This window comes from Neoarius graeffei, chromosome 23, assembly GCF_027579695.1.
Source record: "Neoarius graeffei isolate fNeoGra1 chromosome 23, fNeoGra1.pri, whole genome shotgun sequence".
NCBI classification, from domain to species: domain Eukaryota; kingdom Metazoa; phylum Chordata; class Actinopteri; order Siluriformes; family Ariidae; genus Neoarius; species Neoarius graeffei.
Window position 1 is genome coordinate 56,117,408 of NC_083591.1, and position 13,764 is coordinate 56,131,171.

Sequence of the window (13,764 nt, forward strand, 5' to 3'; positions counted from 1 at the left end):
ACCCTTTCATGATTGTTTTCGGGCAGCACGGTGGTGTAGTGGTTAGCGCTGTCGCCTCACAGCAAGAAGGTCCGGGTTCGAGCCCCGTGGCCGGCGAGGGCCTTTCTGTGCGGAGTTTGCATGTTCTCCCCGTGTCCGCGTGGGTTTCCTCCGGGTGCTCCGGTTTCCCCCACAGTCCAAAGACATGCAGGTTAGGTTAACTGGTGACTCTAAATTGAGCGTAGGTGTGAATGTGAGTGTGAATGGTTGTCTGTGTCTATGTGTCAGCCCTGTGATGACCTGGCGACTTGTCCAGGGTGAACCCCGCCTTTCGCCCGTAGTCAGCTGGGATAGGCTCCAGCTTGCCTGCGACCCTGTAGAACAGGATAAAGCGGCTACAGATAATGAGATGAGATGAGATGATTGGTGTCCAGACTTATGGCAGTTTTTACAATAATCCGGCAAGTCTGTGGTATCTTTCTTCTTTCTACACACACAAAAAGATCAATTCAAATATATCATTATTTTCCCACCATTTTTTTGTACTCTATGGCTAAATGCTTTAGCTTTTTAAGAAAAAAAAATTTTTTGACTCAAGGAAACCCTTTTTAACCCTGACTTTTTGTTGTAAACTAAACTGAAATGCAATTTAAGTCATTAAAATATAAAGAATCTGGGTATGTTTCTAAATAATTTCTGCATTAAAGGGTTAAAAAATGTCCACCTTATGCTAAGTGTTTGAAGTTTGCTCCTTTAACCGGGTGCAGGAGCCACAAGGTTGATGTAGTTAACAATCACACACATTCGCAGCATTTATTAACATGTGCCGGAACTTTTGGGGCAAACTTTATATGAGTGTGGCGAAATGTTACTGCAGCTCGAGTGCCAAGTGACACCGGAACCGTCTCGATTGATTGATTTCATTTGGCGTTAGAGCAAGTTGTGGAAATGTAGTTTAGTGATTTATTTTATTTTATTTTATTTTATTTTATTTCATTTTTTGCCAAACTTTTCCTTTTGGATCTTTGGCAGTGACATTCTTTCTGCTCTTCTTCATTAGGGTCCCGTAGGGATACAAGGACGACCGGTACGTCTGCATATAAACATACACACGTGTATTTACATACTTTACCCTGTAAACATCATACTGTTGAAGCATCCAGCAAACAACCACACACACACACACACACACACACACACACACACAGGAAATGGATTATTTTCCAATAACAGCACATCCTGAAGTATTTTATTTCTCTTTGCCAATTTCTTTATTAATTAAAGAACAGCATATTATGCTTTTTATTCATCCATAGTTACATTTCACAGTTATTCCTCAAAATCGAGTCGTACATGAGCTGATAGCCGATGAGGCGCGTAGCACCGAGTTGTCTATAATCCATGTACGACTAGATTGAGTGGAATAACTGTTTTATTCTCTCCACATTCACTGGATTTTGAGAAACAGAGCATTTTTATTTTTATTTTTTGCAAATTCGATAAATAAAAACTTTATACAAAACATCCAACAAAATCATTTCCGCTTAGAATGTAAACAAACCGGCGAAATGACAGGAGCAATTTGTGAAAAATGCGATGATGATAATAATAATAATAATTCTTGAAAATTAAAAAAAGATACGTTCTTAGCATCAAATACTTTCATTCTGTATTTTATTGCTTTTTTTGTATTTTGGGGGTTTTGTTTTCAAGTAGAGGTTTTATTTTGTCCTCGGTTGGTTCAGTAGCACGCTCCGCCATTTCGTTTTTCTCTACTCATGGTACGGTATATGAGCTGATATCCTAGTAGTAGAGTAGCCAATCAGAGCACATTGTTGCTCATATCCAGTGAATGTGGCTAGAATAAATAATGTTATCACTTGTGTTCTAGCAGCTATAAACAGTCATTCCCTCACCAGCCTGTTTTTATTCTGTCTCTTAAAGTTGATAATATTAAAAGAAAAGCGATAGCTTTATCTCTGACTGTTTCTCAGCATTTTTAACCCATTTCTGTTGATCGAATAAGTTGTCACTATAGAAAAGATATTGTATTAGAATGAGAGCATTAATATATGAGCTGCACTACTGGGAAATTAATCAACACCTTCTGACTTATCCAGAAGTCAGCGGCAGTGTGGTGTACATTCTGTACATACAGGATATGTGGACTGTATATTACAGATAATATGGATAAAGAGTAATACTGAAGTCTGTCTCTGTTTACAGGGCAAGTCACTTCCAGGTCCAAAAGGAGATGATGTAAGTTTTTCAGCTTTTTCTGAGCAGAACTGGGTGGGTGGGTGGGGGGTTCCCCGACATGCCCCGTTTTCTATAATTGCAGATACATTTCAAGCATTGACTCTTAACTATTTTTGATAATAATAATAATAATAATAAATTTCTCAGCCTCAGTTCCTTTCTACTGTAATTGTACCGGCACACTGTGACCACTACATGGCACTACAGGGAAGAGAAAAGAAGAGCTCTCGGGTCGAATACATCCCATAGTCAGAAATCTAAAAATAATCCACCAAGTGGAGATCAGGAAACAGTCACTATAGTTATTACACACTGCTTTAAACCAGGACACAGAAACAACAGCAAAATATAAAACTGACCTCGACGTGTTAAAAAGGAATTTGCTGTTAGCTTAAATTTCATGATTTTTTTATAATTAAACAATGTGTTCATTTTAATACAAGCAAATAATACATACATACTAGTAATAATAATAATAATAATAAAAATAATAATGGCGGCACGGTGGTGTAGTGGTTAGCGCTGTCGCCTCACAGCAAGAAGGTCCTGGGTTCGAGCCCCGTGGCCGGCGAGGGCCTTTCTGTGCGGAGTTTGCATGTTCTCCCCGTGTCCGCGTGGGTTTCCTCCGGGTGCTCCGGTTTCCCCCACAGTCCAAAGACATGCAGGTTAGGTTAACTGGTGACTCTAAATTGACCGTAGGTGTGAATGTGAGTGTGAATGGTTGTCTGTGTCTATGTGTCAGCCCTGTGATGACCTGGCAACTTGTCCAGGGTGTACCCCGCCTTTCGCCCGTAGTCAGCTGGGATAGGCTCCAGCTTGCCTGCGACCCTGTAGAACAGGATAAAGCGGCTAGAGATAATGAGATGAGATGAATAATAATAATAGTTATGGGCTGGGTGCGATTTGCTGGTGGTGGTGGGGATCATCCCCCTCTGGTTTTTATCTCTGCTGAAAAAAAATCCTCGGGGACAACCCCGTCAATAAAACAAACAAACCAAAAAAAAAAGTTGACATGACAGGCATGTTGTGACACAGTTTTCTATGGTCTACATTGCACTCACTTTCAAAATGACCCAAAGTGGCAGCTTTGATGTTCACGAACGTCCCCAGCAAATAGATACATTGTAGATAATAACAATATCCAGAGTGTGAACGTGGATTTAGCGCCATGAATCACATCCTTACTGATGAGCGCAGCAGAATGAATGTATCCACACTGACAGCCTTCTTTTCCTCGCTGTCAATGGGCCAGACGTGTGTTCCTTCCCTGCTGAGAAATTCGCAGAAATGTGGATTAAAGAAACGCGAAACGCGGCGGATAGCGCACCGACGGGAAAGCAGAAAAGGCCACATGAACTGCGCCATCAGAGCAAACTGTTCATTTAGTATTCATGTATTTTAGTGATTTTCGAGTCACTGTCCATTTAATCCGGAGGGAGAGAAACATCACAGCAACGTGACAAGCAATGCGAACTTTGTTGTGTTAGTGTTCGTGTATTTAGTCAGAGAGATAGGAAGATGTGTTCGTTTTCATTTAGTGTTATTCATTTGATATCATCGGATGTTATTGAGCTGTTAGCCCAGGGGTGGCCAACCAGTTGGAGACCAAGAGTCACATTTTTTATTGTATTACCGCAAAGAGCCACATCATACACATGGGCACACGAACATCACCCATCCCTTCCTCTCTCTCTCTCTCACACACACACACACACACACACACACACACACACACACACACACACACACACACACACACACACACACACACCTCTGCTCAGCCAGATTAATAGTAAATGTCACACACCAACATATTTACTCCTACAGTACTAAGACCACAGGCTGAGGCCAGTCATTTTTAACAATGAACATTGTGTGCACTTACTATGCATGCTGCTTAGTGGGACTCATGGCATTACCAAAAAAAAGCCGCACCATACACATGACCACACATGAACATCGCCCCCCCTCCCTCACAGACACACACGCTCAAGCACTCATCTCTGCTCAGCCAGATTAATAGTAAATGTCACACGCCAACATGAGAGAAATTTACTCCTTCAGTCAGTACTAATACCACAGGCCAGTCATTTACAGCAATCAATATTGTGTGCACTTACTATGCATGTTGCTTAGTGGGACTTCTGACATTCCTTGCCTTGAACAATCCTCTTCAAATCTGGCTTGTATTCCGTCGTTGCCACTCGAAGCAGTTCTTTCACATGGGTTTCAGTCAGAACAGAACGATGCTTTGACTTCACGTGTTTCATGGTAGAGAACACAGACTCGCAGACGTATGTTGACCCAAACATTGACAGTATCTTAAGCGCAGCCCGTTTCACATTCGGGTATTTTTCCAATGGCACACTTTTCCAAAACTCAATGGTGCCTTCCCTCAAAACAGGTTTCAGTTGGTCTTCCTCACGAAGATCGATCATCTCCAACTCAGCCGCAGCCTCATCTGTGACAAGCAGGGCTTTCAAACAGTCCATCTCCGCATTGAATGGGTCGACGAGGAACGTAACCTGTGGCCTTTTCAGTTGTATATCACGGAACCGGGTTACAAAGCTTTCGTGCAGGTTTTCAATTAGTGTTGCATATCTGGCTCCTTGCTTATTCAGGGAGGCGGGAAGCTTTGAAATGAGCTAATGACGACTGACATATAAGGCAGAATGGCTTGCCATTACGTTCAACAAAAAAGTATAAACTCTCCCACTCTGTTAAAAATGTCCCATGTTCGTCTTCATATTTTCGTTTTGCTGTGCATTTTTTCATTGCCATTTTGAGAGGCTACTTGACACAAGATACACCTTGCCCAAAAACTTAGCGATTATCTCACACACATGCGCATTTGACATGACCTGAAAATACTGTAATATACCCAAGCAAAGCGAAGATGCATTTGACGAAAATACCATACTGAACTCAAGCAAAGCGCACACGCACATAAAAAAAACACAAACACAAACTTCGATATGAACGTAAGAGCTGCATGACACCGGGCAAAGAGCCGCATGCGGCTCGCGAGCCGCGGGTTGGCCACCCAAGTGTTAGCCTATTGTTACCTTAATTTTGTGAAGTTTCATGATTAAAAAAAAAAACCATCTCCCCTTCTGGTTTTTTGACAAATCGCACCCTGGTTATGGGTGATACGGTGATTCAGTGGTTAGCGCTGTTGCCTCACAGCAAAAAGGTTCTGGGTTCGAACCTCATGGCTGACCGGGGCCTTTCTGTGAGGAGTTTGCATGCTCTCCTTGTGTCTGCGTGGGTTTCCTCCAGGTGCTCTGGTTTCCTCCCACAGTCCAAAGAGATGTGGTTCGGTTAACCGGCTACTCTAAATTGCCCGTGGGTTGAGAGGAAAAAACCTTCATAATAATCCAGTCAAAGCAAATGGGAAAGCATCAATTCAGACACAGTATGGTCAAATGTTCTGTTTGTTTTTGCTCCATGAACTGAAATAGATCCCGAACAACCCACACTCACTTTATAATACGTCGACGAGCTGGTTAGAAAAGGAAGAAGAAGAATGACAGCTTTATTCATCACAGGTACACTTGTGAAATTCCTCTCGGCATTTAAACCATCTGAAGCAGCGAACACACTCACAGAGCAGTGGGCAGCCATGCTAACAGCACCCAGGGAGCAGTTGGGAGGTAGAGGCCTCGCTCAAGGGCACCTCAGGCCAAGGCTGCCCAATGTTAACCAAACCCGCATGTCTTTGGGCTGTGGGGGAAACCGGAGCACCCAGAGGTAACCCACGTAGACACAGGGAGAACTGCAAACTCCACACAGAAAAGCCCTCGTCGGCCACTGGGTTCAAACCCAGAACCTTCATGCTGTGAGGCAACAGCGCTAACCACTACACCACTGTGCTGCCCCCTTTTTTTTCTGCTAACTCACATCGATTTGTAGCCTAGTAAACTAGACCCACCCGCCTAGCGGCCAAAAATATTTTTGCCTAGCGAGTGGGTCTAGCCTCGCACCATATAAACAAAAACACCCCGGGCATCAAATCGTGCCCGCCAATCACAACGCAAGGTTTTTGTTTGGATTCTTTGGGCGGGCTTTTGCAGGAGTGACGACAAAGCTGCGCGACGCTGGAGAAAGCACAGCAGGAAAGATGGCTACGGCTAGTGAACAGCGCGCGTTTGACTCCGCTTTGGAATCAGTTTTAGAAGAATTAGACTTGGAGTTTTCGTTGAAACATGAGCAGGAAGATGCTCTCCGCTCATTCCTTTTCAAGAAGGACGTTTTCGCTGTTTTGCCGACCGGCTATGGCAAAAGTCTGATCTACCAGCTGGCTCCGCTCGTAGTTTGTGCAGTACGAATAATTAATAAACAGCTTTGAAACATTACTTTTTGATTGTTTCTTATTTTCCCGTTATTTTAAATTTAAGGGAAATTATTTCACCAAACACCACTAAATAAAAACTCTCAAAAACAGTTTAAGCAAACCCTTGAAAAACACTTGGAAAAAATGAGTGTATGTTAAGTATGTGGTACAGACTCCAAACTTGTGGTCATTATCTCCAAACTTCTTAATATCTAGAACCTGTTTATTAATTAATACGCATTTTGAAAAATTATTTATTTCAAGGCCTCCCCCACTGCTTTCTGTCGCTCTGACTACGTCACAGTCACTGTTGCGCTGATTGGTCAGAGCGTTGGCCTATACGCACAGAGACAGTTTGAAAGACAGCGGGTTGTTCCTCCCACCCCCTTCGGAAATGTCTACGGATCGAGGCCAGACTAAATATTCACATTTAGTCTGGCTTGCCAGGCTAATCGATTTGTTCATTCTTGCTAAAGAGGCATGCACTAAAATCACTGTTCCTTCTTCCTTTTCATCTTCATCTGATAAGCTTTCATATTTTATGTTGAAAGGTACATTCCTGAAAAATATCATTTGCCCTATCATGTCTGCTGATGATCTCGCTAACACAACCATAGTAACCAGTTAGGACTAGGAAGTGGAATTTTACGTTCAGGACACAGACAAGTGAGTGATACACACAGTGAAACATCCCAGTGATGTAATCTGAAATATCTTGGAACACCACTCTTCTTTATTTAAAGCGAGACGGCCTTTCAATTTCATAAAGTCAGTGAAATTTAGTTGCGTCTGAAATGTGGTGATTGTGATTTCTGTTTATTTCTGTAATATCTCACAAAATATCAGGCCATTCTGTGGCTGGGAAGTTATTTAATTTGAGGGGATTAAAGCAAATAATGTGCATGAAATCGCTCGCTTGGCGCAGTCAAGCAGACAGAGGAAGTCCGTGCGCGCATGCGCAGGTTTACCTTCTTCTTCTTCTTCTTCTTTTGGGTTTTACAGCAGCTGGCATCCACAGTGTTGCATTACTGCCATCTACAGGTTTCCCTTTGAGCGTGCACTGACAGTTCCATCATTCTGTCGCTAAACGAACAGCTGATCACACCGAGGTGCTCGCTGAGCGCCCATGTTTATTAGTTTGGTCCTGCGTTTCCTTTCCTTCGTATATAACATAACGTCTTTTCTTCTCGCTTTCTTTCTGTTACTGTAGTCGCTCTTTCACGTTTCATTTGCACACTCACGTCCTCCATTTTTCTCTCCTGTTTCAAATTTATATCCCACAATGCCGTGCGTGAACAGGGAAAGCCCACCACGTGATGCACGACGTAGTATCTTGAATTGGTTCATGGTGAAGCAGGAAAAAATAGCGGAGAATTTAGGGACACGTGGCTCTAAAGTCATTAATTGTTCTATTTAAAAAAAACAAAAAAAATAAAATGGGAAGTCGAATTCAGTAGCTTTCGGTCACTAAACAAAAATAATTGGGTGTTGGGAAAATTCTTTTATGACCTACACTTGAAAAATCTGAAAGGTGGTCTAGCTTTAAATTGTATTCTATATTTTTTAGTCGGTGATGCTTCTTAGTGAATACACTGTAATTAAAAAAAAATTTATTAAAAAGTATGTTTAAGGTCGGAACTATAAAAAAAACTATCAACAGAACCATCAAAAACATTATCATTGACTAAAAAATGACTGACTATACAGGAAGTCTTATACAGGTAAATACAGAGAAGGAATAAGTTGCAGCTCTTTGGAATAAAAACTAAATGGAATAGTTTGGTGAAAAATCCACTTAGCCCAAATGTAATCAGTGAGCCTGCAGGTTTGGTGTCCAGCATTTACGACTTTAATTTTGCACTGGAGCTATGAGGAAGATCTGTAGAGCATATGGCTAAAAGGCCTCTTCTGCTTCTCTCATGCTCTTGGGATGTTCAATAAGCATTTGATTATCCTCAAACTCGATTTGGAGCGCAGTGTGTCTCACTTTCCGAGCTGTATGAAGGTGGTGAAAAACTTTAAGAGCTTTAAAAACCAATAAACCGATTCTGAAATCAATTCTAATTGAAACAGTCAGAGAGTGCCGAGATGCTTAAATAGATATAACAGAGAGGTTTAAAGTGTTTCTCTGATACATTCACTCGGTCCGACTGCAAAGTCCTGAACACGATACTGAAATACTTTCAGATGTTCCTGGAACGAAAACACTATAATCGTCTAAGTGAGAAAAGATTAAAGCATTAGCCATCTTACTAACGCGTACTGTTAGCTCATGCGAAGTGAAGAATGACAGCATGGCGACATTTTTAATCTCATCTCATCTCATTATCTCTAGCCGCTTTATCCTTCTACAGGGTCGCAGGCAAGCTGGAGCCTATCCCAGCTGACTACGGGCGAAAGGCGGGGTACACCCTGGACAAGTCGCCAGGTCATCACAGGGCTGACACATAGACACAGACAACCATTCACACTCGCATTCACACCTACGGTCAATTTAGAGTCACCAGTTAACCTAACCTGCATGTCTTTGGACTGTGGGGGAAACCGGAGCACCCGGAGGAAACCCACACGGACACGGGGAGAACATGCAAACTCCACACAGAAAGGCCCTCGCCGGCCACGGGGCTCGAACCCTGTATAGAACAGCTTCAACTCTGGGATGTTGGTGGGTTTCCTCACATGAACTGCTCGCTTCAGGTCCTTCCACAACATTTCGATTGGATTAAGGTCAGGACTTTGACTTGGCCATTCCAAAACATTAACTTTATTCTTCTTTAACCATTCTTTGGTAGAATGACTTGTGTGCTTAGGGTCATTGTCTTACTGCATGACCCACCTTCTCTTGAGATTCAGTTCATGGACAGATGTCCTGACATTTTCCTTTAGAATTCGCTGGTATAATTCAGAATTCATTGTTCCATCAATGATGGCAAGCCGTCCTGGACCAAATGCAGCAAAACAGGCCCGAACCATGATACTACCACCACCATGTTTCACAGATGGGATAAGGTTCTTATGCTGGAATGCAGTGTTTTCCTTTCTCCAAACGTAACGCTTCTCATTTAAACCAAAAAGTTCTATTTTGGTCTCATCCGTCCACAAAACATCCTTCCAATAGCCTTCTGGCTTGTCCACATGATCTTCAGCAAACTGCAGATGAGCAGCAATGTTCTTTTTGGAGAGCAGTGGCTTTCTCCTTGCAACCCTGCCATGCACACCATTGTTGTTCAGTGTTCTCCTGATGGTGGACTCATGAACATTAACATTAGCCAATGTGAGAGAGGCCTTCAGTTGCTTAGAAGTTACCCTGGGGTCCTTTGTGACCTCGCCGAATATTACAAGTCTTGCTCTTGGAGTGATCTTTGTTGGTCGACCACTCCTGGGGAGGGTAACAATGGTCTTGAATTTCCTCCATTTGTACACAATCTGTCTGACTGTGGATTGGTGGAGTCCAAACTCTTTAGAGATGGTTTTGTAACCTTTTCCAGCCTGATGAGCATCAACAACGCTTTTTCTGAGGTCCTCAGAAATCTCCTTTGTTTGTGCCATGATACACTTCCACAAACATGTGTTGTGAAGATCAGACTTTGATAGATCCCTGTTCTTTAAATAAAACAGGGTGCCCACTCACACCTGATTGTCATCCCATTGATTGAAAACACCTGACTCTAATTTCACCTTAAAATTAACTGCTAATCCTAGAGGTTCACATACTTTTGCCACTCACAGACATGTAATATTGGATCATTTTCCTCAATAAATAAATGACCAAATATAATATTTTTCTCTCATTTGTTTAACTGGGTTCTCTTTATATACTTTTAGGACTTGTGTGAAAATGTGATGTTGTTTTAGGTCCTATTTATGCAGAAATATAGAAAATTCTAAAGGGTTCACAAACTTTCAAGCACCACTGTACCATGCGATTTCAGTTCTGATGGATGTTTTGGGTCGATCTTCCCTCAGGGAACAAAATTTAGTCCTTTGCTGATGTTCCTGTTGTAAACAGTTTGTCGCGGAGGTCGGTCCTCTCTCTCTCACATCGTCACATTTCAGTTCTGTTTGATGTTTTGGTCATCAGGGTGGTTTTGATGGCAGGACAGAGGAGATGCTACGTCCTTGACATTCTGTTTTTTGTTTTGTTTTTTTAACTGTCGTTAATTTATTTTTCTATTAGTTAATGTTTTTGTCTTCATGGTTTTATTCTTGTTGAAACTTTTCTTAATTATTCACATCTTTTAGATGTGAGTACATGAGTACAAAATGGAGTACATGTGCGTGAATGAGAGTGAGGACAGTAGAATGGTCCAGGTACAAGGAATAGAAGTGGTCAAAGCAGATGAGTTCAAATATCTGGGGTCAACTGTACAAAGTAATGGCGAGTGCAGAAGAGAAGTGAAGAAGAGATAGCAAGCAGGTTGGAATGGATGGAGGAGAGCGCCAGGAGTGACTTGTGACAGAACAGTGAAAGGAAACATGTACAAAACAGCAGTAAGAGCAGCAATGTTGTATGGTTTAGAGACAAAAAGACAGGAGGCTGAACTGGAGGTCATGGAGTTGAGGATGTTGAGATTTTCATTAGGAGTGACAAACTTGGACAGGATGAGAAATGAGTAGGTATATTAGAGGGACATGTAGGACGGCTTGGAGACAAAGTGAGAGAGGTGAGATTGGGATGGTTTGGACATGTACAGAGGAAAGATCCAGGGTATTTTGGGAAAAGAATGCTGGAGATGAGACCAAAGATGAGATTTATGGATGTGGTGAAGGAGGACATGAGGACAGTTGGTGCAACAGAAGAAGATATGGAAGACAGGAGGAGATGGAAGAACATTATCCGCTGTGGAGACCCCTAACAGGAACAGCCAAAAGAAGAAGAAGAAGAAGAAATACTTTCTTATTTTATTTCTTATAGAACTTTATCTTAGTCCTGTCCTTGCCAGCTTGTTTTATTTGTACATGTTTTTTTTCTTCATAGTGAAACTGCCAGAGACGATTCTAATTGTGGCAGGTGCTTTAAAAATAAACACTTGACATGACATGATGCACAGGACACCCAAGTTGCGTTGTTAAGTACAAAAATCCACTGTGGATGCACTATTAATGAATACTGAGCTTCACAGTCTCTGTTCTAATCCACAGGGGGACGCTGGAAAACCTGGTCCACCTGGTCCACCATGTCCTTTTGTTATACCTGGACCTGAATATCTTCCTAAAGGAGAAAAGGTAAGAAGGTCCTGGTGTCTTTGGACGAATATGACATCACACAAATAATTAGAATTGTCCAACTGATTTATTTTTTTATCATTACAGGGAGAAAAGGGAGAAAAGGGACACTGTGGGCCAGTTGGACCAGATGTTAGTGTATTAATGTATAAGGTCATTAGGTGTATATGTCAGAATGAATGACAGCAATAACAAGCTCTTGTCTGATCTTTAGGGACCCACAACAGGCCCTGGCATGAAAGGGGAAAAAGGAATTATTGGATTTCCTGGTTTACGAGTAAACTAATAATAATAATAATAACAACAACAACAACAACAATAATAATAATAATAATAATAATAATAATAATAATAAATTCTCTCTTTTTCTTAAGGGTCTCCCAGGTAAAGATGGACCAGCAGGACTTCCAGGTCTACAGGTTATAAATGACATTGTATTATATTAATCAAATCAGGCATACCATTATACATTATGTACAGTAGGTTTTCTGATTTAGAACCTTATTCACCTATAGTCAAGATCATATTAACATTTCAACTTCTCACATATAAAGTATTAATAGTCAACTTGCTTATATCTCGCCTGCTCAGGGACCCAATGGAGACCCAGGTCCACCTGGTCACCGAGGTCACCCTGGTCTGAAGGTGAACCTTCAACATTAATACTAAGACCTTCACATGTACGTGGTGTCAGATATGAATGTTTTATTGAACATCCCTGCAGGGTGAAATGGGAGATCCAGGTTTGAAAGGTCCTCTAACTGTTCTCAACACTGAGCGAGGTGAGGAAAAGTCATCATTTGACTCATGTGCATGAATACACAGAACCTTGAAAAAGGATTTTGTCATTTTTGTCTCTTTTGATCCAGGGCCACCTGGTGAACCAGGGCCATGTGGACCACCTGGGCTACCTGGGGATTATGGATTAATGGGAGAACCAGGATTTCCTGGTCATCCAGGAGAAACTTTCCCCGGTAACCATCAGGTTTCCACATCATCTTGACAAAAGAATCTAGTGTTCCTCTGTCTCATTTGCTCCTTATTATATAACCTTTTTTTTTTTTTTTTGCTAAAGGACCACCTGGACATCCTGGACTGCCAGGTTCTGAAGGACCCAAAGGGTTCAAAGGAGACTCAGGTCTGCTTATTGAGTTTGAACCTGGACCTCCTGGGTTACCTGGGCTTCCTGGGATCAAAGGAGTCCGAGGTCAACCTGGTCCAACTGTTAAATTAGGTAACACAGCTCTAAGCATTCAGGATCACATTATTATAAGTGACTGTAAAGTGGTTTATCTTTAAGTGTTTTTTTTTTTTTTGCATGATCTTACTGAGCTCACTCTTTATTACTTTTAAGGAATTATACTGAAACCATATAGGCCATATATAAGACAGTGAGACCCCAGCAAATTATGCTGATGTCAACCTTAATTTTCTAGATCTCATTATTCCCATTATGATTGCCTGACCTCCTCACAAGTGAAATTGGACATGCAAGTCTTAGAAAACTTCCCAAGAACTTTCTTCCGCTCAGCTTATATCTTTGACCCTGAAACCAATACTCAAAGCTTGGAAATTTATGGTGGAATTTTCTAAAAGAGACATTTATTGAACATTTAGGGAGGGAATTTCCAGTATCAGCTCTGTGTAACAGAAGAAAAGCTGTAGTTTTAGGTTTTCCAACATCCTCAAGACAGGAGACAAGGACAAGCCACATTTTTGTCTTATTAATGTCAAGATTGGGAAAAGAGAGAGGCTGATGAAAACCACTGATTACAGCTGTCGCAAAGTAAATGATAACAGGAACTTTTCTCACAGACCTTTTACATCATTAAACTTGGTGTTCTTCTGCTTTCCAGAGAAGTTTGCCTGCCAATCATGTTGATTTTTGAGACTTTGGGAACAAGAAACTCTCAAAAGAATGGCAGACTTTCACCTCAACTCCTATGTTTGATCACGTTTATAGAGAA

At 41.6% G+C, this 13,764-nt stretch overlaps 1 protein-coding gene across 1 annotated transcript in view; it reads left to right on the forward strand.

The window, feature by feature from the left end:
* The window catches only part of LOC132871330 (collagen alpha-4(IV) chain-like), a 43,029-nt gene that overhangs the window by 15,670 nt on the left and 13,595 nt on the right, over nucleotides 1-13,764 (forward strand). Inside the window, exons 8-14 of the mRNA XM_060905441.1 lie at nucleotides 11,714-11,797; nucleotides 12,012-12,074; nucleotides 12,172-12,216; nucleotides 12,389-12,442; nucleotides 12,522-12,579; nucleotides 12,667-12,771; nucleotides 12,873-13,031. Of these exons, the coding sequence (XP_060761424.1) occupies nucleotides 11,714-11,797; nucleotides 12,012-12,074; nucleotides 12,172-12,216; nucleotides 12,389-12,442; nucleotides 12,522-12,579; nucleotides 12,667-12,771; nucleotides 12,873-13,031 (568 nt within the window). The remainder of the gene's footprint in view (nucleotides 1-11,713; nucleotides 11,798-12,011; nucleotides 12,075-12,171; nucleotides 12,217-12,388; nucleotides 12,443-12,521; nucleotides 12,580-12,666; nucleotides 12,772-12,872; nucleotides 13,032-13,764) is intronic.